This window comes from Lycium ferocissimum, chromosome 3, assembly GCF_029784015.1.
Source record: "Lycium ferocissimum isolate CSIRO_LF1 chromosome 3, AGI_CSIRO_Lferr_CH_V1, whole genome shotgun sequence".
In the NCBI taxonomy this organism is placed as follows: Eukaryota; Viridiplantae; Streptophyta; class Magnoliopsida; order Solanales; family Solanaceae; genus Lycium; species Lycium ferocissimum.
In genome coordinates, this window is record NC_081344.1 from 2099758 (window position 1) to 2126806 (window position 27049).

General features: G+C 36.9%; 3 protein-coding genes across 4 annotated transcripts; all 3 read left to right on the top strand.

Annotated features, from left to right (window-relative positions):
- Positions 1 to 9906: 9906 nt before the first annotated feature.
- Positions 9907 to 13797, top strand: LOC132049206 (probable protein S-acyltransferase 1). Its single transcript, XM_059439919.1, has 6 exons — positions 9907 to 10363; positions 10947 to 11126; positions 11475 to 11783; positions 11895 to 12116; positions 12376 to 12830; positions 13444 to 13797. The coding sequence occupies exons 1-5, from the start codon at positions 10262 to 10264 to the stop codon at positions 12808 to 12810; spliced, it is 1248 nt and encodes a 415-aa protein (XP_059295902.1). The 5' UTR covers positions 9907 to 10261; the 3' UTR covers positions 12811 to 12830; positions 13444 to 13797.
- Positions 13798 to 15798: 2001 nt separating this feature from the next.
- On the top strand, positions 15799 to 21320 carry LOC132049207 (probable protein S-acyltransferase 1). 2 transcript variants are annotated; one of them, XM_059439920.1, is made up of 6 exons: positions 15802 to 16331; positions 16956 to 17150; positions 17975 to 18283; positions 19109 to 19330; positions 20009 to 20668; positions 21283 to 21320. In XM_059439920.1, exons 1-6 carry the CDS (start codon positions 16275 to 16277, stop codon positions 21286 to 21288), a joined length of 1449 nt encoding a protein of 482 aa, XP_059295903.1. In that variant the 5' UTR covers positions 15802 to 16274; the 3' UTR covers positions 21289 to 21320. The 2 variants fall into 2 exon arrangements, with proteins under 2 accessions (XP_059295904.1, XP_059295903.1); XM_059439921.1 differs by lacking the exon at positions 19109 to 19330 and having other exon boundaries at positions 15799 to 16331.
- A 1366-nt stretch (positions 21321 to 22686) lies between these two features.
- On the top strand, positions 22687 to 25310 carry LOC132049208 (magnesium-protoporphyrin IX monomethyl ester [oxidative] cyclase, chloroplastic). Its single transcript, XM_059439922.1, has 5 exons — positions 22687 to 23192; positions 23735 to 23799; positions 23921 to 24248; positions 24328 to 24426; positions 24893 to 25310. The coding sequence occupies exons 1-5, from the start codon at positions 22737 to 22739 to the stop codon at positions 25154 to 25156; spliced, it is 1212 nt and encodes a 403-aa protein (XP_059295905.1). The 5' UTR covers positions 22687 to 22736; the 3' UTR covers positions 25157 to 25310.
- Positions 25311 to 27049: the final 1739 nt, after the last annotated feature.

The window sequence follows — 27049 nt, forward strand, 5'->3', positions numbered from 1 at the left end:
GGGTGTTACAATATCTCCCTCTTAGATCATTCGTCCTCGAATGACGGGTCATGGTCAAGGACATGGCCGGGCATGGCTTGAATACACGGATGTGAAGAAAACATAACATGAAACATGAGACATGACATGATGTGATTACATGAAAACGTGAATACCGAGGAACGAGACATGAAACATAAGCGTCGGCACATGACACGAGCGTGAAACATGAGACGTGATATGACACGGGCTATGGAAAGTTACCTTGAAGGTTATCTCGCTTGTTGATCAAACAAGAATGGGTACTTGGATTTCATACCCTCCTCGGCTTCCCATGTAGCTTCCTCAACCTTCTCCGACTCCTCCACAGACTTTCACCGAGGCTACTTCTTTGGTTCTCAACTTGCGAATCCGACGATCAAGAATGGCTACGGAATCTCCTCGTAAGTCAAACCATCCTTAACCGATATGGTATCAACAGAACAACTAACGACGGTCCCCTACACACTTCCTTAACATGGACACATGGAATACGGGATGTACGGCAATCAAATCTTGTGGCAACTCCAATTCATAAGCTACTAGACCAACCCTTCGCAGAATTCTGTAAGGTCCAATATATCTGGGACTGAGTTTGCCTTTCTTGCCAAATCTCATAACACCCTTCATGGGTGAGACTTTTAGAAACACCCAATCATCAACTGAAAATTCTAATTCCCTTCGCCTCACATCTGTGTAAGACTTCTGGCGACTCTGAGCCGTTTTCAAACGCTCCTGAATTAACTTGACCTTCTCCATAGCCTCGATAAACCAAATCGGTCCTAGCAACTCGCTTCACCAACTTCGAACCAACCAATTGGTGATCTACACCTTCGCCCATACGAGCTTCAAACGGTGCCATCCCAATACTAGCACGATAGCCGTTATTATACGAAAACTCGATGAGGGCGGTGGTCATCCCAATTACCTTTGAAATCCAAGACGCATGCCCTCGCATGTCCTCCGCAGTCCGAATTGTACGCTCCGCCCGCCCATCCGTTTGCGGATGAAAAGTCCGTGCTAAGGTTCACCTTGGTACCCAATCCTTTCGAAAGGATTTCCGTAAATTCGCCGTAAACCGAGCACCACGATCCGAAATGATGGACACCGGTGTCCCATGCAATCTGACAATCTCCTTAACATACAGCTTGGCATAATCTTCTGCTGAATCTGTGGTCTTGACTGGCAAAAAGTGTGCTGACTTAGTAAGCCTGTCAACGATCACCCAAATAGAGTCGTGTCTCCTAGCTGAACGAGGTAAACCTGACACGAAGTCCATATTGATCATTTCCCATTTCCAGACCGGAATATCGATATTCTGAGCCAAGCCACCAGGCCTCTGGTGTTCAGCTTTCACTTGCTGACAATTCGGACACTTAGCTACAAAGTCTGCTACATTCTTCTTCATATCATTCCACCAATAAATCTCCTTAAGATCATGATACATCTTAGTAGAACCTCGGGTGAATGGAATACCCGGAATTGTGAGCTTCCGACACGATTCTCTCTCGAGCCCATCTACATCCGGAACACACAATCTACCTCGCACCTCGTGGTACCATCATCTCCCCCTTGTTCAAAAGCCGTCGTCTTGTGCTTGTGAATCCCTTCTTTCACCGTAGCAAGTAGGGATCATTAAACCGTTTCTCCTCGACTTCAACAACTAAAGAGGAAAGAGCTCTATTCGAACAACCACACCACCATCCCTGAGTCCAAAAGTCGAACTCCAAGATTGGCTAAACGATGAACTTCCTTTGTCATAACTCTCTTATCTACGTCCACGTGGGCTATACTTCCCATGGAACGCCGACTAAGAGCATCGCCTACAACATTTGCTTTCCCCGATGGTAAAGAATATCCACATCGTAGTCCTTAAGCAATTCGAGCCATCTCCTTTGCCTAAGATTCAGCCTCCCTTTGCTTGAAGATATACCGGCAGTTTTTATGATCTCGGAAAATATCAACATGCACTCCATACAAATAATGACGCCATATCTTAAGTGCAAAACAACAATGTTTACGCCAACTCTAGGTCAGCGAGTCGGATAATTCTTTTCGTGAACCTTGAGCTGACGAGATGCATAAGCTACAACCTTATTATGTTGCATTAAAACACATCCGAGACTAACTCCTGAAGCATCACAATAAACCACGAACCCTTCGGCTCCCTCTGGTAGAGTCAAAACTCGGCGCGAGGTTAATCTCGTTTTCAATTCCTCGAAACCGCGCTCACAGTATCCGACCACCGAAATTTAACTTCCTTCTTCATCAACTTGGTCAATGGTGCCGAAATAGATGAAAACCCTCGACGAAACGTCGGTAATAGCCTCGCTAGACCCAAGAAACTCGCGGATATCCGAAACCGACGCGGGTCTAGGCCAATTCTTAACGGCCTCAATCTTCCGAGAGTCAACCTCCGAACACCCTCACCGTAAATCACATGACCTAGAAGGCTATCGACTTGAGCCAAAATTCACACTTAGAGAATTTTGCATACAACTTGCGGTCCTCGAGAATCAAGGACTATACGAAGGTGTTCGCGCGCTCGGCCCTCACTACGGAGTAAACGAGGATATCATCTATGAAGACAATGACAAAGAGGTCGAGGTATGGCTTCGAAGACTCTATTCATGAGGTCCATAAATGTCGCCGGGCATTGGTCAAACCGAAGGACATAACACAGAATTCGAAATGACCATATCTGGTTCTAAAAGCCGTCTTAGGAATATCTCGTTCCTTAACCTTAAGCTGATGGTAACCTGACCGGAGATCTATCTTGGAGTAACATTGGGCACCCTGAAGCTGATCAAATAAGTCATCTATTCGTGGAAGAGGGTATTTATTCTTGATTGTGACTTTATTGAGCTGGCGATAGTCAATGCACATACGCAAAGAACCATCTTTCTTGCGCACAAAGAGAACTCAAGCACCCCACGGAGAGACACTCGGGTCCGATAAAACCCTTGTCTAAGATCTTCGAGTTGAGCCTTAAGCTCTCGTAATTCGGGAGCCATCCTATAAGGTGGAATAGATATAGGTTTCGTACTGTGGAGTAGGTCAATTGCGAAATCAATTTCCCTATCGGGGAGGATTCCGGAAGATCCTCGGGAAAGACTTCGGAAACTCATTAACAACGAGATCGACCAAGAGTCGGGGCCCGGGAAGTCGAATCCCTAACCCGAACGAGATGATAGATATAACCCTTAGACACCATTTTTCTTGCCTTCGAGGTAAGAGATAAACCTACCCTTAGGCTTACCGAATTACCCTTCCACTCTAAGACCGGCTCGTTAGGAAACTTGAAATTTACAGTTTTAGTTCTACAATCAACTGACGCATAACATGAATATAACCAGTCCATGCCCATGATTACATCAAAATCTACCATTTCCAACTCACATAAGTCAGCTGGAATCACATGATGATAGACTCTAACTGGACAACCCTTATAGACACGTCGAAGGCGACGGCTCACCAACCGGAGTTGACACTTCAAAAGGTTCTTTTTTTAGCTTTTCGTGTTCAATACCAAATTTTCTAGCAACATAAGGGGTGACATAGGATAGGGTGGATCCGTGGTCCAACGAGAGCATAGACATCGAAACCGAAAACGGCGAGCATACCGTGACAACATCGCACGAGCATCGGTATCCCGACGCCCCCCAAAGCATACAAACGGTTTGGGCCACCGCTCGCGTTGCCGGATCTAACCGGTGCACGTCCCGCCCGAGTTTGATTATTACGAGGAACCGACGAATTTATCGACCGGGTCCGATTACCTCCCCGTGCCCCGTCCGACCGGCGGGCAATCTCGCCGAATATGGCCCGCCGACCACACCCATAGCAAATATTTGATCCCAAGCGCACTCCCCCTGATGCCTCCTCCCACACTTAGCACAAATCGGATTGGTGAAGTTACTCCGAGTCACACCGGCTCGAGACCGAGAGCCCGACGGCCGAAATTCTCCGCCGACGGTTATCTCTCCTGAACTTTGAAACTGGGAACTGGCTGTGGATGGAACGGGTCCTGCTAACCTGTTCTTAAAGAATTTCCTGTTCCCGCTGAACCGTCCGGAGACTCGACCCTCTTGTTGAACTCCTTGTCTTTCTCTTCGCAAGGCTTCCTCCTCCTTTAGCCTCGTCTCGTTGCCCCGTACGAAAGCAACCATCTTGGAGACGGTCATTCCCCCATTCTCGTGCAAAGAATGTTGGCCCCATCATACAAATGAGAATCAAGTCCTCCAACAAACCTTCTCACTCTCGCCCTCATATCCGGTACCATATCCGAAGCATGCTTGGCCGCACCGACAAACTCCAAATAGTAGTCCCGAATCGATCTCGCCATTCCGTTTCGAGCTTCGGGAATTGCTCAACCTTAGCTTCCCCCGACCTCTACCGGCACGAAGTGGTCCAGAATGCACTTGCAAACTCATCCCATGTAGCATCGGCGCACCCTCACCTCGGGATAATTCCCAAGATTCGTACCAGTGTTAGCAATGCTCTGCGTACCGATGAGCTCCGAAAGTAGTCGCTTCGCTCGTGATCGCCATAATTCGAAGATCTTCTCAAGAGCATCTATGTAGTCCCGAGGGTCTTCGTCTTTCTTTGTCCCCCGAAGACCGGGGGATTCATTCGAGGAAATCCTTAGTCCTAGAAGACTCTCCATTATGCCCGAACTTGACCCGGATTCCCCGACGTCGGGCCCGAGTCGCTACCAACCACCGTGATGCGAGCATGTTGATAGCATTCCTAACATCTCCATCCGTACGCAGGGGGGTAACCGTAGAGCGGTCCGGGGCCGCCGTCCGAGTCGGAACGGTCTCTTCGCGAGTTGCTTCCACGCTAGCCCTTTGGTGGTGGCGTGTTCCTTTTCTTGTACGTTCTCTTCTCTAAGGCATTTTCTCGAAAATACGTACACGCACGAATTAGAAGGATATCCTAAAAGTAATGCTCTAACCGCACGATCTAAAATATGAAAGAAGTGAGACAATCTCGGATGTCTTGGTGGTCAACTGTTTATATGTATGGGGCCCTCACACATATAAAAGTGACCCCACCGGACACGGTTTCATAGACTCCCTAAAGACTCTTGAACCTAGGCTCGATACCAAGCTTTGTCACGCCCGAACCATGGCTCGGGCGTAACACGGCACTCGGGCCTTGCTTGCATGTGTCCGAGCGAACCTCATGGCTTGCTTGTCAACATGGGCATCAAACAACATATCTATGTGACGCAATTTAAATAAATCATGAAAATATAATTTGCGGAATAAAGTCTTGAAATTATCTCATAGCATGAAACATTAAGAAAACATAATAGTCTGTAACATGGATGCACCACTGACTCTGTAAACTAACATCTATCTATGAAACCTCTAAAACATGTCTGAATACTCACTACCAGGACATGGCCCTGGACTACCATAGACTGCATACTAAATATATATAGACTCCATGTGGAACCCCGAGAGGAGTGGGGCTCACCAATAAGCTGATACTGAGGTGATCCTACTGCGCAGGCGTATGCTCCTGAAAGTCGGTATCTGCACCGTGAAGTGCAGGCCCCGGGCAAAAGGGACGTTAGTACATGGTGAATAGTACTAGTATGTAAAACTTGCTGAAATGAAGAGCATGGCATACATAGGTATAGAACATGAACCGAAACCGAATGTAACTTCGAATACGAGCATGAAACGTGAGTAAAGTCTCGAAAACTAATTCAATGAAAATACATGAATATAAAACTTCTTGTAACGTGGGGAAATGCTATAGTGTAACCGACAACATGATCTGGTACTTGCGCCCTACCAGGAGAACACTCACACCTTGCCAGGGGATATGAGATTTACGTGAAAATAAGCATGTAAGGATCCAAACTGCATAATGAAGGTGTTGCCTACTTGCCGACAACCCTTATCCTACGGTGGCAACGTAGTTTCGTGCTATCTGAGCCTTCTCGGTTAACTAAGCAATCCCAAAACATGAACATGATATAGTTGGCTAAGAAGCCCATGATTTTCGTGAAATAACTTGTAAATAACTTGTAATCATGATTTCACGAAATAACTTGTAATATGGTTTCATGAGATAACTTGTCATAATCTTGCAAACATGTTCTTGATTCGTGAGTAGAAACAATAGTTCATAAATATATAGATATATAATTTGACTTGAAAACATGCTTGTAACTTGCTACATAAAATCATAAAACATGATAAGAACACATGAGGAATAATTCATGATTCATGGATTAAGCTGGGGTTCCTAATAACCGTAATGGAAGATTAGGAATACAATAACGATTATGGATACAAAATTCATATACATAGATACATAATTACGGGCTACCAATATGTTGGGTTTAATGCCCTAGGTTTGAATTTCATGAATATCAAGAAACGAAGCATGGGGGAAGAACGTAGAGATTCCACACGTGGATGGAAGTTCTACATACCTTAATTGCTTCAACACTTGAATTAGAGACCTGAGTTTCTGAAGTATTCCCCCAATTCTTGATTCTTGAATCTTGAACGGTTTTAGTTAGGGTTTACCAAAAAGTTGGGTGGAGGAGATACCAAAAGTAAGAAATCCCTAGGAGATGTTTAATCAACACTTGCATGTGCTCCACAAGGAATACCAATGATTTAATCAAATAATGAGTCCTGCACCCTAGAAAACCTATTTATAGGTGTCCAAAAACGAGGAAAACTTTCGTACACAAATACCGTGCACCATGTGCGATTCGCACATGGTGTCGCATGTGCACCATGCGAGTCGCATGTTGCACCTCTGCGTAACCGCGATGACGCGACTGCGTGCCGCATACCTTCACGTCATTCTTTGGCACCTCTCTCGTCACACGCGCGATGACATAGTATGCGACTCGCATGTGTCACACGCGAATCGCACATGGTGTCTGTTGGTCACGTGGTGCACCACCCTACATCTTCGCTCTGGCACCTCTCGACTCGCATGTAGCACACGCGATTCTAGGCTCTAGGCTCATGATCATGCTCGGTCCGAGACACCACGCTCAACCATGCGACTCGCCCAATCATACCGTACCACGGACACGCAACGGTAGATACCGCTTGAAACAATATCTCCAAGACGCGAGGGTGTGGGGGGTGCTCTCGTAAAAGCCTTAGTCTAGGCTACGGGGGCGGAGCCTAGTTTTAATAAGTTTTGTCTTGTAGTTTCTCCGGGTAGCAGAGGGGGCCCCGCGTGAGCATCGGGCCCCGGGGGAACATCGGGCCCCGGTCATTCGGATCCATGAAAGAGTCCGATCCGTACAAAACTAAATTAGTCATTATTCTTGAAATGAAAGATAAATTATATTAACTAATTAATAATTTGTAGGGAATATGTGAATTATGTAGTATTATATCTTGTGAATAATTAATATGGATATGCGGCAAATTTAATATGTGATAGTAAGGACACATATGTGATGGCAAAGACTTTTTTGAGAATCATCTTAAGTTAATTAGTTTGAGAATCGAAATTCGAGAAGAATATTTGTTTAGAACTTTATTTTGAATAGAAGAACTTTAACTATTCTTTTTAGATAATCTTTTTTTATTTAACATATATATATATTCACGCTTTTAAAATTATATAGATAACAATTCATAATCATTTACAACTTATACGGATGGTTGTTACCCGTTGTATTATATTATGTTGTTAATTTAAATACAATGTTTGTTTTGATTGTTACTTTTTTAGATAATCTTTACATTTTTATCGTTAACTTATGTATTTATGAAAAGAAGAACTTTAACTATTCTTTTTTAGATAATCTTTTTTTTATTTAACATATATATATTCACGCTTTTAAAATTATATAGATAACAATTCATAATCATTTACAACTTATCTGGATGGTTGTTACCTGTTGTATTATATTATGTTGTTAATTTAAATACAATGTTTGTTTTGATTGTTACTTTTTTAGATAATCTTTACATTTTTATCGTTAACTTATGTATTTATGAAAAGAAGAACTTTAACTATTCTTTTTAGATAATCTTTTTATTTAACATATATATATTCACGCTTTTAAAATTATATAGATAACAATTCATAATCATTTACAACTTATCCGGATGGTTGTTACCTATTGTATTATATTATGTTGTTAATTTAAATACAATGTTTGTTTTGATTGTTACTTTTTTAGATAATTTTTATGTAACGACGAAAGGTCCTATTTTACGTAATCATTGATTTGGTCCTATACAATATGACACAATACGAAAAATGTCAAAATAATACATAACAATCATCCAATCAAAGTGTTAACAACATAATAATTCATTACCATTCAATTTCTTTCAATTCATACACAATATTTGACAACTAATAAATTCATAATTAATATTTAACAAAATAATAATTCATTAACAATTCATAAATAATTAACAAATTATCAACTCATAAACATATAACAAATTAACACTTCATAAACATTTAATAAATTAACAATGCATAAATATTTAACAAATATTGAATTAAACCAAAAAAAAAATAAATTTCGAATGGCTTTGCCCCGCTGCCACCAAAAAAGAACAAAAAAAAATTGTTTTTTTTTTTTTTTTAAAACATAGCAAGGATTAAATGTTAAGCATGCTTAGAATATAATGTATATAACAAAATAATAACAAAAGTTCATAGTAAAAAACCTTAATCGAAGATTTTTGTAGAGTTATTTAATCAAGTTCTACGCGCTTTTCTCCAAAATTTGAACTTAGAATCTTGCTCCTCGACTTGAATATACCGAGAATCTAAACTTTCCGGACGAAATTTAATAGAAAGTGACGTTTTTGGAAGTGGGACCACCTCTTTTTTTCTCGTCAATGGCCGTTTCTTTTTTTTTTTTCAACCCACTGGAGGGGACCAGTGGTGGAACCCGATCGTTTATGTTGATGACTATAACGCGGATTTTCTTGCGTTATGTAAATGTATGATATTTTGCTTGCGTTATATCGTAACGCAAGAAAAATGCGCTATAGTGCGCGAGAAAAGTCCCTTTAGCGCGATATTTTATTTGTAAACATAACGGAACGGGCAGATTCGGTTAAGTGATTTAGCGCATAAAAAATCTTGCGCTAAAGGTATATTGGTAACATTTTTTTTTGTTGGGGTATTTTGGTTAAATTTTTTTTTTTTGCATCATTTTTGTTCCGGACCCTAGCCTAGTAGGTACTTGGGTCAAATTGTCGAGTTGCACATCAAATGACTCAAACAATCGTTACAAAAAAAGATATTATGTTGTAATTATAAATAACAAAGCTTTAGAAGAAAAAATGAGTTAATATTCTTTATTCACTATTAAATGACTGCATATGAGGTTTATAATTTTATGTTGAGATGCCATTTCCTTTTACTCATAGGTTATATCAGTGTGGTTATCATGATATTTTTTTCTGGTCGATAAATGAGTTCCAATGGTTAAGATAATAAAAAAACAGACTGAATGCGAGCAAAAGCAAAATATAGGATTTTTTTTTCCAGTTTAACCATTTGATACTTATGTGAAAGCAAATGTGGGATTCTTTTTCTTCAGTTTAACCATTTGATAAAGTTCATTAGTTCGACCAATTTAAATTCGGATAGACTATACGCACTAAGGGAGGTTAAAATGTCTCATACAGAGAGATATTCCATTAAGAAGACTCAAAATCGAAACCTTTGATTATGAGTGGAAATATTAAAACAGCCCCACCTAAGTGCTGTGATAAATATAGAAAATTGAGTAGCTTTCACAGACAAAAGGGACTAATTATCCCAAAAGACTAAAATTAAAGGATTAAACTGCATGAAAATTAAAACTTAAACCTGTTTTCCATAAAACAGAAACACCCTGAGACATAATCCGCGCGAAATGTTCGGTTCCTCCAAGTTTTAACGGTAATGAGAGAAAAAAGAAGAGAAAACAATCATTCAGCATGTAGAGCTGGGAAAAAGCTGGTTTTGATCAATCAAGAAGGAGAGAGAGAAAGAGAGAGGAGAGAGAAAATTAGAAAAAAACTTTTTTCTTGTTCTTCTTCTTCCTCCTCTCCAATTATATCTTTTTTCTTTTTTTGGCACCAGCTAGCACCCCTTCAATATAGAATCTTAAATTTTCTTTTTGATCTTCAATAAGTTATGGGTATTATTGTTTTAAATCTATAATAACAAAAAAAAAAGTATATAGTAGCAAACATATAATTTCAAGCTTCTGACTTTTAGATTTATTGTGATGGGAGGTGGGATCACAAATCAAGATTTGGCTCTTTCTTCCAAATCTATGGACCCTTCTAAATTGAAGAAAAGGCTTTATCAAGTTTGGAAGGGTCGCAATGTAAGCCCCTTTGTTTATTCTTTTCACTGAATTTTGTTTTCTGCTTTAGATTTCCTTATGGAGATTAGTGGGATTTTGGAAATTTGAAGAGATTCATATCATTTAATGGTGTGTGAAAGAAATGTGTCTAAAAATTGTAGTTAAGTTCTTTTAACAAATTTATGGTAATTAGAATGAGCCTTGTGCAAAAAATCTTACATGTGATAACATATAATATGCACCTGGTTTGTTTGATAAGAGAAAAATGGATAGAGAGATTGCCAAAGGTCTATTGCTAATGTGTTTAAGCTCTGTCAGGCGCGTTAACAAAGAAGGAAAGCTCAAATTAAATGAATATGTGTCACTAATTTGAGGTTCAATCACCTTATTCCATGCTCAGTTTTCAATTAGTCTAGTAGTAATTGGCTTTCACCATGATTTTTGGTTATTATCATTAGGGTGCAAGAGCAGCTGCAACATGTATTAGGGGCTTTTACAAGTTCATATTGGCTTCCATTTATCATAAGCTAATGCAATCAGCCAATTACCTAATTTTTTGTTATGCAGAATAGCTCAATCATAAAAGCTTTGTCTATTGTTTCAGAAATTTCTCTGTGGAGGAAGATTGATCTTTGGTCCCGACGCAGCATCACTGTACTTATCTACATTTCTCATAGGGGCTCCTGCATTGACGTTTTGCATAAAAATGCTTTTGATGATACCAAAAGTCAGTCCAATATATGGACATGTTGTATTAATTGTGGGGCTCGTCATCACAGTTTTGGTATGTAATTCAGCACTTGTAGGTAAAATTGCATAAACTTAGTAGGCGTTAGGCCATAGATTTCAAATATTTTTCACTTTATTTGGAATTTATGAAGTTGGAGTTGAAGATGGAGTTGTGTTTGGTTATACTTTTTGCAAACGAGAGAAAAGAGCATTTTATTTGGAATTTATGAAGATGGAGTTGGAAACAGGTCTGGAGCACTTTTCCTAATTTGGAATCCAACTCCAAGTTGGACCGAACACTGGCTTTTGAAATAAAGTAAAAAATTATTCCGGAAAAAAGTGAATAATTCAAATGGCCAAACGGCTCATTAATAGTACTAAGAATGTTGTAACCGATTTGCAGGCGTTGAGTTTTCTGTTCATGACATCTTCAAGCAATCCAGGAATTGTTCCTAGGAATTCGCGGCCGCCTGACCTGGATGAAATATTGACTACAAATACAGCATCTATGGAGTGGGTAAACAATGCAGCCCCTGATTTGAAGTTACCAAGAACAAAGGACATTTTTATCAATGGTCATTCAGTAAAAGTCAAGTTTTGCGACACATGTTTGCTATATCGTCCACCACGTGCTTCTCATTGCTCAATTTGTAACAACTGTGTTCAGAGATTTGATCACCACTGTCCATGGGTTGGTCAGTGTATTGGAGTTGTGAGTCATCTGTTCAATTCTCAGTACTCGATATTATCTGTAAAGTCCGAAAGTTGCTTTCTTTTAGTTCATTAAAAGTTGATTTGCACTTATTTTTTCCTTGTGTTGCAGCGTAATTATCGGTGCTTTATCCTTTTTATATCATCAACAACAACATTGTGCATATACGTGTTCACATTTTCACTGCTGAACCTTCTTGGACAACCAGGAAGTTTTTTGCATGCCATGTCAACGGATATTGTATCTGTGGTTTTGATATGCTATTGCTTCATAGCTGTCTGGTTTGTCGGAGGGCTAAGCGTCTTCCATTTCTACCTAATGTCAACCAATCAGGTTACTTTCTCGCTCATCTCTCGTAGTTTCTGTATCTACAACATAATTGGTCAATAACATCTTATATTCATGTGTCCCAGATCACAGTGTATGTTAAAAACATGGATCTCGAGTCTCAATCAACCTCAAAAGCTAACAAAATCATACTCTGATAGTTTCTTAATGAATTCAACTATTGAAAACACAGAAGAAACAGCAGAGGAAACTATTGAACAATAGATTTGTTTGTGTCTTATTTGTATTGCACATGTTATTGCAGACGACCTATGAAAACTTCCGATATCGTTATGAAAAGAAAGAGAACCCATACAGCCGTGGCATCTTGAAGAATCTCAAGGAAATCTTATGCTCTAAGGTCCCGCCTTCATTGGTCAACTTTCGCGAGTGGGTGATTGAAGAAGACGATCCAAGTGTGAGATCTGCCGTCTCCATGAGTCATAAATTTGGTTCAATCAACTCTAAAGGGAAGTTTGATTTAGAGATGGGAGGCATACTTGGAAAAGATGGTGCTGCTTTCCAAGTTGATTATGGTGGCATTGATGAATCTTTGAAGAAGGAGAGAAGCAATAATGCAAATTTTGATCCTCTTTTCTTTCCTGATGATCAAGATGCAGAGTCAACACATTCAAATGAACAAAGATCGGTTGAAGATGGCAGAGCTGATGAGGAAGGCAGCAACTGCGGATCTTCATAGCAGTTCTTCATAGATAAAAGGTAGTAGTTTTTCTTGTATACAAATGCTAAATATATAGTCAGATCTCTCTATAACAATCATCCTCTATAACAACATTTCACTGTAATGGCTAAGTTTTCTTTGGAACTGACTTTTCATGTTATGTTATATTATATGTTCTCTACAACATTCTGCTATAGCAACCAAAAAAAATCTAGACAAACGACGCCGTTATAGAGAGATTTGACTATAGAATTTATCAACGGGTCAAAGAAGTTATTATAGGCAGCATCCTTGAGCTTTTTCCCCTATTAACTTATGAATCATTTATCCCTGCCAGTACATATTATATGGAGAGACAAATGAATGAAAAAACAAATCTTACAGTGGCGCTTTTTACTTGAGATCATTTCTCTTCATTGATGAAGACACCAGACAGAGACAGACCTTTCTATAACAGCCGCCTCTATAACAACATTTCATTATAACGGGCAAGATTTATTTGGAACCGATTTTTCATGTTATGTTATATTATATTTCTCTACAACAATATTTTGCTATAATAACAAAAAATGATCTGGACTAATGGCGTCGCTGTAGAGAGGTTTGACTGTACTTTGCATTTTTAGACAAGTGAATTCAATCTTTTCACAGGTCGAGCGAATGAATGATCCTTATCGACATACATTATGATGGATGGCATCATCAGATGGACCTATTTGAATGCAGATGTTGATTTTGCTAAGGCTGAAAAGATTAGTTGCTTCTTTTATGTCTTCAAATATGGAAATTACAGCAAGAAATTGGAACTCTTTTGGAAAGTCTTTGGTACATAAAAATGAAATATAGAGTGGGAAATGGAGCTAAATGAGGAAACTCTCCTGTACAGTATTAATATAATTTATCTTCTTTTCAACTTGTCTCGTTGTTTACATCTTCTTCAGTTTTGTTTTAGTTTAGATTTAACAATTTCCCCTCCCTAAATTAATCTATCGATCTATCTATATACAGTTTGTTTGTCCCCTTAATGGGAGGCTCTAAATTTGGACTTCTGTCCACGTGTAAACTTGTATGTTCCTCCTACTCGTTTGATAAATGCAATTTGCATGCCTACTAAGTACTCAGTACGTTTGTCAACAACTATGTGCTACTAAAACTATCCTCATTCCTTTGTGTTTTCTAAGTACAAACTCAAAACCAGAAAATCACAATGACAACTCGAAGTTACTAAATTACACCACAAAACAATAATAATTACTCAAACGCAACAACATGCAATTTGGATTTAACAGAAGGGGGCAAACATTCAGATAAAATAGGGCAAAAGCTAAGTTGGTTCACTCAGAGAGATTAAGCCCTTTAGGTCACAACTCCAGTTTGAGTCGTGACATTTTGTTACTAAAGTTCTAGTAAAAAATAGCTAAATATCTCCAAAAATTCAATCATATGGTCAAGAAATCGCAAGTTAAATTACAATAGAGTTAGAATTTTTGCAACTATGACTATTAGAGGGGTCAACAGATTAATTTTTCTACAACAAATCTTTTTTCCCCATTTGTTTGTACATTGCATATCACCCCACCAACTTGATAAGCAGTGGGACACATGACCATAAAATCTAAAAAAAAAATAACAAGAACTTTACTATTAAAAAAACAAACTACCAAAACAGGAATGTTTCTCCTTGTGATAGCTAATGCCTTCATTGGTATATTCTATTCCAAAGACTAATGAAAATTATGCTGTGCCTGCACGTTTTGTCTTAAACAACAACCACCAGAATGTACAATATTTTTTCTGAAAAAAATAAATAAATCTATTTCATGATATAAAAAAGGGGAAATGAAAGAATTTCTGAAAATAATATTTAAATCTTTCCTGCGCTTAAATAATATTTTTCGCCACTTCCAATGAGAGAAGAATATTTGTCACGACTTACTTTACAATGTAATTATTTATGTGCTGTGTTCATTCACGTTTCAAAATATTTTTAACGCTATCTTGTCTTTATATTTTGTATGTGTATGCTGTTTCATATTAGTTGCTGCCACTTGCCATAACCTCAACAATAAGAAAAATAATTCGAATAATTGTGAAGAGGTTTTGGTGAATGGTGATTAGATTTGCATCTTGTGAAGATGAGAAATAAATGTTCAATATTTTATATTTATGAGTGGGTTTAGAAAGCAACGTGAGAATTAAATTCGAGCGTAGATATAAGTAAATACATGCATTGATTTATTTATTTGGCCATGTAATTACTTGGTAAATTTTGAATTGATTGTAACTGAAGGAGTACAACTTTCTCATTCTCAAGGAAATTATAATTTTATTTTATTTTTAAATGAAAGTTTGTGTCTATGTACAGTTTCATCAGTTAATAAAGTTTCTTTAAACTCCTCTCGTAAGTGTCTTCACCTTGGAGACATTGACAAAACACCAAATGCCACCTAACAAAAGGCTATAACAATACCATGAGACTACTTAGGAAAAAGTCATAATTTAAAACCAATCTAATTAATTCCATAACCGAGTTTACAGTTGCTTGCAGCTTGGCAAAATTTCCATTTAAAAAAAAAATATTTCAAATATAATTCTGACATTCAATTTAAGACTAAACAGAATAAAGAATACCATTTATCACAATTGATTTTAAATATTTTTAGTAATATACCAAGTAACTTAATGTCAAATTTACACTATCACAATTTACTATTCCCCTGTTGACCATGCACCCAAACGAATTAATTATTCTAACTAGTCGTATAATTACCTTTTAAGATAACTTAGTAATTAATATAACTTTTTCAGTTTCCTGTGTATATAAGTTAAACTCATTAAAAAAATTCCACTATTGTAACCCACTCACAAGGTTCATTATTTTTTTTAATTTTTCACAAGGTTCAATGTAGCAGTTAGAACTTAGAAGCAACCAGAATATGGAACCTCGGCCAACCAGAAAGCAATAGAAATTAAATTTAGTTAGACAAAATAAAATTCCATAGAGAGGGAAAAAAAAAAAAAAGCTTAATTGGAGAATTTTACACACATGGACAGCTACATTTCAATGTTCTTGGAAAGAGAGAGAAAGGAAGAAAATTAGAGATAGGGAACAAACAATCCTGTCTGGGTAAATCCGTCTCAAACAAAAAGCAGCTGTTTCTTGATCACCCCTTTTACAAACCAAAAAAAAAAAAAAAAAAAAAGACTTTCTCTTTCTCTCCCTTTTGCTACATATTTTATCTCCAAACCCCATTTCTTGAAACCCATTTAAGTCTTTTAATTGGGAAATTGTCAAATTTTCTTGAATTGTTGAAAAAAAAAACGATTTTTTTTTAATGTTATCTCTTTTCTTTACATGGGGTTTTGGAAAGTGTTTAATAGGAGGGTAAGAGAAGGAGTTTGATTCTTATTTGGGATTGGAAGCAAGCAATCCAGAAAGTTGGAATTTTTTGGATTGTTTTGTTTCATTTCCAAATTTTCTAATGGTTCGTGAGAAACATAAACCTCTGAGACTTTATCAGGTTTGGAAAGGAAGTAATGTAAGTGTCTCTTCTGGGATTCTGCTGCTATTTTTGTTTTTACACTGTCCCATGTGAAACAAATAAACAGGAATTTTAATATTGTCAGAACCATGTGAGTTCTTTCTGGAATTCAAGAGATTGTAAAGCTTAGTACTTTAGTCATGTTTTAATTTGAATATGTAGTTTTCTAGCTGAAATCAAGTGTTAGATAGGATGGACTAGCTAATTGCAGAATTTTCTTTTTCAAACTATTTGATGTTTTTTTTTGTTTTTTGTTTCTTCCTTCTATTTGCTCTGTCAGTTGTAAGAATGAATATTTTGTAAAAGCTGAGGTCTTGATATCTATGATATAGGTTTACATAAGTAACAATTTTCACTTAAAGCTGTGGACTTTATACATGTTTAAAATTGAACTTAAAGGTACTGCTTTCCTCTCCTTATGTTCTAAACTTATTCATAAGACAATCATCAGTTAAACCAAGATGATGAAATTTTAATATTTTTAAACTGCTTATTTCATATGGTCAATGTTCTTAGTTTCAGAGTAATAACATCTTGCGATATTATAGAGTCTGTATTATTTCAGATTTTTCTGTACCATTGTCTTTTACCTTTATTTTTTGTGTTTCTAAATGTTCCCAGAAATTCTTATGGGGAGGAAGATTGATCTTCGGTCCGGACGTGTCATCTTTGTTTCTATCAACACTTTTGATTGCTGGCCCAGCACTTGCTTTTTGTATAAAGGTCTCTTGTGTAATCAAACATCGTATCAAAGAGCACAAAGACGCTGGTCCTTGGTACCCTATACTTGTGATTGGAGCAGTTCTTACAATTATGGTATGGGTGATTCTGCTTTCTCCCTTTTTGGATAACCTACTCTTTTCCTTTCTTTTTATTGGGTTAAATAGGATGCTGATGGCATAATATGAACTATATCAGGATGATCATAGGGTTTCATTACCATGAAAAAATGAATGTCTCTATATAAGATCTGCTTTGGCAATTGAAACTACCTTATTTAGTACTTCGTGCGCTATAATTTGTTTGTCTTAGTTTGGCTCGGCACGGAGTTTAAGATTATAAAGAAGACTTTTGAATCTTGTGGTCTTAAACCAAAGATGTATGTAATGGACCAAAATGCCCTTTAAATCTTGTGGCCTTTAATATGCTGTGTCCTAATGTTGGCTGTAAAGAGTTACTAAATATAGAAAGTGACTTTCTTTTTGGAACAGACTAAAAAGGTAAGTAACGAAAACAAATTGAAACGGAGGGAGTAGTAAACATTGTTTATGATGTGATCAGTGACTCTTTATCCCTAAAGGGAGGGGGAAGAGAGAGGACAGAATGACAGAACAAAGAAGGACAACACAATTTGCTCCTGTAGCAGTCAGTAATTTATAATGTTTCCTTTTCTTTTACTGTCATATGCATAATTTTTAATTTCAGTTGTCTTTCTCCTTTCACTTGCTTTCCTTTTCTCTTTCTCATTTCAAAAGAAGTTTTAAAAATTTTGTTTAACAAAGACCAATTGAATTATCACATGGATAGCAGAATGCTAATGAACTTTCTCCAGTTAATTGTGAGTAAAATTTATAATCTGTAGCTGACTGATGTGACTTGAATGTTGAAGCAGTTGACTGATTCTTCAATATCTTGTGCAGGATATAGTTTTTCTCTTGTTGACATCTAGTAGAGATCCTGGAATTGTCCCAAGAAACAAAACACCTCCTGAATCTGACGAAACATTTGATATACATACCCCTTCCATGGAGTGGGTCAACGGTAGAACTCCTCATTTGAAACTTCCACGAACAAAGGATGTAATCGTGAATGGACACACCGTTAAAGTCAAGTACTGTGATACATGTTTGCTGTATCGGCCTCCTCGTTCATCACATTGTTCTATCTGCAACAATTGTGTTCAAAGATTTGATCATCACTGTCCCTGGGTTGGTCAATGCATTGGACTTGTACGTATTGCTGACTATGTGTTTTCTTAAGCGAACTTGAACTATCTTTGGGTTTTCCTGTTACCAATTGATAAATAGTCTACTTGTGTGTGCAAGATGATGGTCTTGACTAAGTTGAAATATTACATGCATTGTGAAATGAATAAAATTCTATCACTGCATGGCGAAAAGTAAAAGCTCATGCTAGGAAAAGTTAATAAGTATAGTTTTTTTCTCACCATTCAGCTATAGTCTCTTTTTCAAGAGCCTATGTCTGGATTTCTACTTAATAGCCATTATACTGAGGAAAAGTGGAATACTCATATATTTGTTTGGTATGAGATGCTAATCAGCCATATGAACTGATAAGTGTTTGACATGAGATGTCAATCAGCCATATGAAGTATGATTCTATTAACATCCATCACAAAATTTTGTAGGATAGAAAGAACAAATTCATTGATGGTGAGGAATATATGCAGACTAATGATTGTATCTTAGTGAATGCGTAAGAATTAGATATTCCTTTGCTAGAGTAAGAGTTGTATGACGGAGAGGTTAAAGAATTGGAGAAAGAATAAAGAGGGTCAAATGTAGTTCTTTTTGTCTCATAACTTGAGATATTAATAGTATAGTATTTACTTTAAGTTCTTGTTATAGATGATTTATTGATAATACAAGCAAAATGGAAGATTTTTCTTTTCTTCTACTCTATCACTTTGGAGTATAACTTGTCATGCAAATTTAAGTCCTCAGGATACCAGATATCACTTTAAATGAGATATTATGGCATCATTCTACGTTTGTATAATTTGATGAGATTTTTTCCATTTCTCTTGGTTGCAGCGGAATTACAGATTCTTCTACTTGTTCATATCTACGTCAACCATATTATGCATATATGTCTTCGTCATATCTTTGGTCATTATTCTTCATCGTGGTGGAAATGTATGGAGAGCTATTTCACAAGATATCTTATCAGATGTTCTCATTGTATACTGCTTCATTGCTGTTTGGTTTGTTGGTGGCCTTACTATTTTCCATTTTTACCTGATTAGCACTAACCAGGTAAACTTTCTAAATGAGATGTATGCTAACAAATTAGTTATGGTTCTAAATATGAGTTGTCTTATGATGAATTGGCATTTTGAGGAACTCCAACTTAAAATTGCATACTCCCTCCGTTTCAATTTGTTTGTCTGGTTTTGACTTGGCACGGAATTTAAGAAAGTAAAGAAAACTTTGAATCTTGTGATCTTAAATTAAAGATATGTAGAATGTAACAAAATGCCTTTAATCTTTTGGTCTTAAACACGCCATGGGGAAAGTTAGATTTAAAGAGTTGCCAAAAAAAGGAAAGAGGTATTCTTTTTTAAACGGACTAAAAAGGAAAGTAAGACAAACAAATTGAAACAAAGGGAGTTTTTTTTTTTTGGTGAATCATGTCTTGCCGTTTGTTGGAGTATATTGTATGTGTGGCTGGTTCATAGTTTAAATATACCCTGCAGTATTAACTACTCTAGGCTGGCAGGAATTTCTCTCTAATACGCTCGGTGATGTGTAGAGCATACTGCATATAGACTTACTCGAGTTGTTCCATTGAAAAATAAGATATACACTTAAGATTAAATGTTTGCCTACAGTTCTCTATATTTACCTGCTTGAAATACAAATATAGATGTGTTGCTTCATATTTTTACATAACTATTCTTCTTTTCATTTTTCCTTTTTTGTTGTTTTTTGCAGACTACTTACGAGAACTTCAGGTATCGATATGATAAGAAGGAGAATCCCTATAATAGGGGAACGATTGAAAATATCAGAGAAGTTTTCTTTTCCAGGATCCCCCCTTCCTTAAATAATTTTCGAGCAATTGTTAAAGAAAATGACATTGTAATGATTGAGCCAGCAACTTCCAACGTTGGGGGAAATATTAATAGCTCAAAAGAGAAGATAGATATTGAGATGGGAACAATGTTTCCAGAGGATAGTGGACTTTCACTTCCTGAAATTTTGCGGAATTTGGAATATGAGGAGATAGACGATACTTTAAAAAGCAGGGAATGGACTGGGGATACTTATTCTGATTCTGGTGATCATATGCGAAGCATCTCCAGCTTAAAGGAGAAAACTGATATTGAGGTGGGAGATAGCTCTGCAGAAGATAAAGGAGCCGCACAGCCAGAAATTTCGCAGAATATGAATGGTGATAACATGGAGAGAAACTTCAAAAACAAGGGTGAAGATGGGAGAACTGATTATGAACCTTTTTGGTTTTCTATGGAACAAGAAAAAGAAAGTGGAAAGAGCTCCACTCTAGAAAGTGGATCTAATGTAGAAGAGAACTCGGAAGATGTAAGTAGCTCGGCTCAGTATATGACACCAATAAATGAACGTAGCCCAAAGGTATCAACTTTTCATATTGTCTAAGTTTATTAGTACTCTAGTTTAATGCACTATAAGACTAGAGCCAAGATTAAGAGCAATGCTTTTGTCTTTCATTGATGTTATATTTCAAGATGCATACTCAAGCTGAAGGTTCAGGAACAGGAACGATTTTTTTTTTGGGGGGCTAAAACAGTGCAACTGATAGAACTTTCAGATATAATACTGTATTAGCTGTTCTCTGATATTATCCATAAAGTGCTTTAGTTGGCTGATCCAGAGCCAATTGGACAAAGTTATTCCTTCTTCTGAAACTTAACAAACAAAAGCGGACTGAGCCATTTTCCTAGTTTCTTTAATAAGAACTATGGGGTTTATATACATCTGTTTACATATGCATGGGAGATGAGAGAGAGAGCAGTACTTTTCCGTCCTTGGATACTGCTCGAGTACTACTATACTGTACATTGCTGGCATTGTTCATCTATCTAAATGATCTTTGAACCCCTTCAGTTATGTGCTATCATTTCTTCTTTCTTGATAAAGTTTTAGGTTCTTCAACAGAAAGAATTGTCATCAGAGACCGTTGGAGCTTTTCTGGTTTAATCAAAATGACATTACCATTTTTCTTTCAGGTCTAGCATACAGTATAAGGAACTCCCACTTGAGTCTTTACTGTTTACATGGTGCACAGCTTAGAAAATCTGCTGTTCCTCAAGGATAGCCATTTGACAGCTTGGAAATGCTTGACCAAGATTCACGCTTTTTCAGATTGTCACGTACAAGATCAATAACAAATTTGCAGAATTGTGTTTGAAATAATGCAGGGTCTTGCTTGAATAGGGCAGATACTGTTGGGGTTCAAAATTGTAGATAGATTGATGAGTAGCTCCATTTCTCTTTTAACTTGTTCATCCTTTTGTCCAACTCCATCTAAGTCTTTTTTATTCTCTTACAATGTCAGTGTGCATAGTTTGTTACATCATGTGAAGCTATCGGGTGATAGAAAAATTGTCGGAGAACAAATAGATAGATTGTTTTGTGTAAATTTGATTTTGCAGCTTCTTATCCCAGATTTGTTTTCTATTGGAATGTTTTGATTCATTTTTTCTTTTCTTTTTTCTGCCTTAGTCTCATGATGAATACCAAAGGAATTTCCAATTGACTTTCTTTTCCCTTTTTGTTTTGGGTATAAAACTTGATCCATGTGGACTAAATTAGCTATGGTACCAAAGCAAGATAACAACAAACCATAACTTAGGAAAGTTTCTACAAGTGGTGAAAGAAAAACTATAAATTTTTAATGTAACTTTGCTACTTTATTTTATATTGTTTTTCCAGTAAAAATTGAATCTTTATTTCGTTTGTACAGTTGAGATCAGAACATTGTTAAGTACTAGTAAAACAAGAAAACTAAATTAGCTAACTTTAAGCTCTATTTCCATATGAGCTTTTCTTTCAACTCAAAAATCAACAATGGGAAGAAAACAGTCTCTCTTTCTTTATCTCATAAATTACCAAACAGAGGACTCAAGAGCATAGGCGAATTCACTAGCTAGGATATGAGTTTGTGAGTTATGAATTCTACAAAACACAATTTACATATACATATTAAGTGAATGTTAAACGTAAATACGGTTTGGGTCAAAGCTATTGATCAAAGCTATTGATAAACGTAAATACGATCTGGGTCAAAGTTATTGATTCTATTAAATTCATAGACACTTGTAGCTCTGCCCCTACTCAATCAAAAAGACCACATGAAAGAAATTCATAAATAGATTATAAAAAAAGGAAAGAATTTCAACCATTAATACTAGGTGAATATCTTGACATCTACATGGAGAAACATAGACCGCAACTGCCAGTACTTCCCAAATGACACAAAGATACAAACTTTACAAAGCTACAATGTAATCGAGCTGACCCATCACAACATGCCACGTGTCAAAAACCCACTTAACCCATAAGATTTCCTTGGATGAGATTAGATTCCATCACTGTCATCTAAAATTCATATATCTCCCTCTCCACCATTCATTTCTTTAGTTCCCCTTAGCTTAGTTTCTGCTCAAGTTATCTGAAAAAAATGGCAGCAGAAATGGCTTTAGTAAAACCCATAGCCAAATTCAACACCATTAACACCACCACTTCACGGCTGAGCAACCGTAAACTGCCATTCACTGTTAGAATGTCAGCCACAACAACCCCACCAACTTCAAAACCAACCAAGAAAGCTCAAAAACAAGGAATCAAAGAATCCCTTTTGACACCAAGGTTTTACACTACTGATTTTGATGAAATGGAGACCCTTTTCAACACTGAGATCAACAAGAACTTGAATGAAGCTGAGTTTGAAGCCCTCTTGCAGGAATTCAAGACTGATTATAATCAGACTCACTTTGTTAGGAACAAGGAGTTTAAAGAAGCTGCTGATAAAATTCAGGGACCTCTGAGGCAAATCTTTGTTGAATTCTTGGAGAGGTCTTGCACTGCTGAGTTCTCTGGTTTTCTTCTCTACAAGGAACTTGGAAGGAGACTCAAGGTATGTATTTCTTGAGAATTCTTTTTTCTTTCTGAAATTAGCATAATAAATTAAGCTATTTGATGAATCAGCTCATTGAGTGTTCTGTTAGAATTCTACAGTTTTTTATTATGTGAAAATTTGATAGTGATTTTGTTTGTTTGACCTAAGCTTGTCTAGGTTATTTTTAGCTTCTGTTGAAGTAAAGTTTGAATCTTTTTCTAATTTGTGGATAATAGTGCTGTGCAGCCATTTTTTGAAGAACAAATGTTATTTCTTAGTGATAGTTTGATTTCTAGAGAAATGAAAATCAAGTAGTAGGTGACTCCCCCCCCCCCCCCCCCCCCACCACCAAAAAAAAAAAAACAAAACAAAAGGAATAGAAGGCTTGTGCTTTTTACTCTACTGACAAAGTTTACTTCTATAGTGTTGTGTTCAATATTCACAATTGAGTCTTTCATCATGGTTATAAATTAAAAAGTGGGTAGTTGAATAAAATTTTGAATATTGAATGGTTAGACTTTTGTTACTACCACCAGCTAACACTTGAATTATTTATGCAGAAAACTAATCCTGTCGTTGCAGAGATTTTCTCCCTCATGTCCAGGGACGAAGCTCGCCATGCTGGGTAAGCTCATATTTTACTTACTCTCTTTGGGCATGGTTGATCAGAGAAATATGCATTTGTCTGAGAAAATCATTTAGAATTTACGAGTACTGAGAAGGTTTGTCTGGTTGGGATTTTGCAGGTTTTTGAACAAGGGTTTATCTGATTTCAATTTGGCGTTGGACTTGGGTTTTTTGACAAAAGCGAGAAAATACACTTTCTTCAAGCCAAAGTTCATCTTCTATGCAACTTACTTGTCTGAGAAAATTGGATACTGGAGGTACATTACCATATACAGGCATCTCAAGACTAATCCTGAGTTCATATGTTATCCCATTTTCAAATACTTCGAGAACTGGTGCCAAGATGAGAACCGCCATGGTGATTTCTTCTCTGCTTTGATGAAAGCACAGCCTCAGTTTCTCAATGACTGGAAGGCAAAGTTGTGGTCACGCTTCTTCTGCCTCTCGGTAATTAACCACCTGCGTTTGAAGTTTCTCGTCATTATGATCAGCCAAATAATGTTATGCTTTGACTATCAAAATGCAGGTTTATGTCACTATGTACTTGAATGACTGTCAAAGAACAGATTTTTATGAAGGCATTGGGCTTGACACCAAAGAATTTGACATGCATGTCATCATTGAGGTGATCACTTGACCGTATCTTACTCTTCCTTTGTTGTTAGCATGCTCTAGGTATTGCAATTCTACATGTTTTATTTTCATTACCTTGCCGGGCTAGAAATCTTTGGACGCTACTTCAGTTACATTTCATTATAAAAAAATTGAATGAGACCTCCATTTTCATATGCCTGCCTAGCATCTTAAGTGCTATATTATTTACGAGGCTGTGTCAGAAGATTTTTGAAAATCCCTTTTCATCTCAAAATTATCCACACCATTATTTAATTTTTCCCTTTTGTATATGTACCTTGTCCACATTATGTACTACCTGCTGTTGGTACCTTAGTTTATCTTGTAAATTGTTGTATGCAATTAAATCGTTTAACTGTTTATTTCTAAATACGGATATTTGCTTTCTTTTTCTTTGTTCTTTGGGTTGTAAGCATAGTATATTTAAATAACCTTTCTAAAAATCTTATCTCGTGCAGACAAACCGCACAACAGCAAGGATTTTCCCAGCTGTCCTCGACGTTGAGAACCCAGAATTCAAAAGGAAGTTGGACAGAATGGTGGAGATTAACACAAAACTAATTGCTGTTAGTGAGAGTGAAGACATTCCACTAGTGAAGAATTTCAAAAAGGTCCCTCTGATTGCAGCTTTGGCTTCTGAATTATTGGCTGCGTATCTCATGGAACCTATTGAGTCAGGTTCAGTTGATTTTGCAGAGTTTGAACCACAACTTACCTACTAATTTCCTTTCCTCGAGAAAGCAAAACTGGTTGTTTTCACATAGAGGTGCAATGTTCGTTGTTGTAAGTTATATAGTGTATTCAAGAAACACTCTCCTGCATAGAGGACACTCCCTTGTATTATCTTGATAATCTAGAATGAATTTCTTGTGAGTACATCATTAAAAGTTTTCATCTCGACTGGTCTCATTTATTAGTCATTCTTCAATTGATAAAAGGTTTCCATCTTGACGAATCAAGACTCAGAGGGCCAAGGGGCACTTGACTAAACATCTTCTGCTCTTCCCGCGCGCTTGCATGTTCTCCTTTAGCTCTTTTGTACAAAACTAAATGATTGAAGTGAACATAAGGATCTGTAAATAATAGTATACACAAGTCATCTATTCCTGCACATCTTAAACATCCATCCATTGAAAGATTTGCAGCTGCAAGTCTAGCACATGCTAATTTCCATGATAATTTTCCTAATGACAAAGCACATACTCTATTTTAGACGAACAAGAATGGTGAAATTGCAGATGATTTACTGGTTATAGAAGCTCTTATATTTATTATACAATCAACAGACTGAAACTTTTTATTATACAATCAACAGACTGAAACTTTGTGACTTGTTTCCTATTGGAACTGCAAAATTCCAGCATCACCAGCACAGCCATCAATGAACTTTTTAATGTGGTTCACTGACTAATGTAAGGTGGTTTCCTACAATGCCATCTTTCTTTATCAACAATCTACCAAGGGAACTGAGATTTTTGTTTGTGCCGAGTTATATTAACGGACATTGGTTAATTGATAAGATGAGATAAGAATTTATATTAATTAACCATGATTAAGTGATAAAGTTAATGTGCTAACACGTATCATATATTTATTGGTTTAATATAAGCACCTGATACAAATAAGGTCTTTCCATTCACTAGTCGAGGTCTGTGCCCGTTGTCAGGAGATGCTGCTATAAGAATGAAGCTAATCCCCTCAATTGAAGCAAAGATCTTAAAGCAAGAAATTGGGTAAAACCATGCTTCAGAAAGGAAAAAAAGAAGCTAACTCCTAAGAGCAAGTCATGGTTGAAACATGGAAAAATCCAACAATTAAATGAAGCTGACGACCAAGAAAAGAACAAACAGAAGCCATAATGTCAATTTCGAAGTTGGTTGTGGTATGATAGCTTTACCTATATAGGTTCGTAAATTATTGCCACCTTTTAGCTTGGATAAAGGAGGAAAGTAACAATAAGTTGACAGCAAAAATAGACTAATTATGATAATCATCTGATTATTGTGATGTAAATGGACCTGAATAGAACGAAACAACTACAGAAGATTCGTGTTGTCAAATCCAACTAATTTGAATTCAATTTATAGGGAAATGCTAGTGCGTAGCATTTACAGACAATACTTTATTACAAAAATCAATACATCAGTTATTGATGTTTAATAACATGAGTTATCGTAAATGAGTTATTCCTCCATTCAACGAAAAATGCATTGAAAGATTAGGAGTTTGTCATGAATGAAAGGAATTCATTCATTCAAAAAAGTTATATTACTCCAACAATTAAAGACTTTGCATTAATCTCAACAGTCCCCCACTAATGCAAAGATAAAGATTAAGAACAAATTCTGGGCGAAAGGAAGGAACATGTACTTAAGTGTCAATATCTTTCGATTTGAATTAACACATAGTGAAATGAGGCAACAACTAATATCCACAAAGTGAAGTACTCTTGAACTGAATAGATATAACTTGAGACCCCCATAACACATACCATATCCTTAATTTTGTGCAACCTCCGCGATACTAACAAAGTGCCTTTATGGTCATGCACGCACCTTGGGTCTAATGAGTGCTTTAGAAAGATGGCCTAAGTCTTTCATAAAAGGAGACCACAC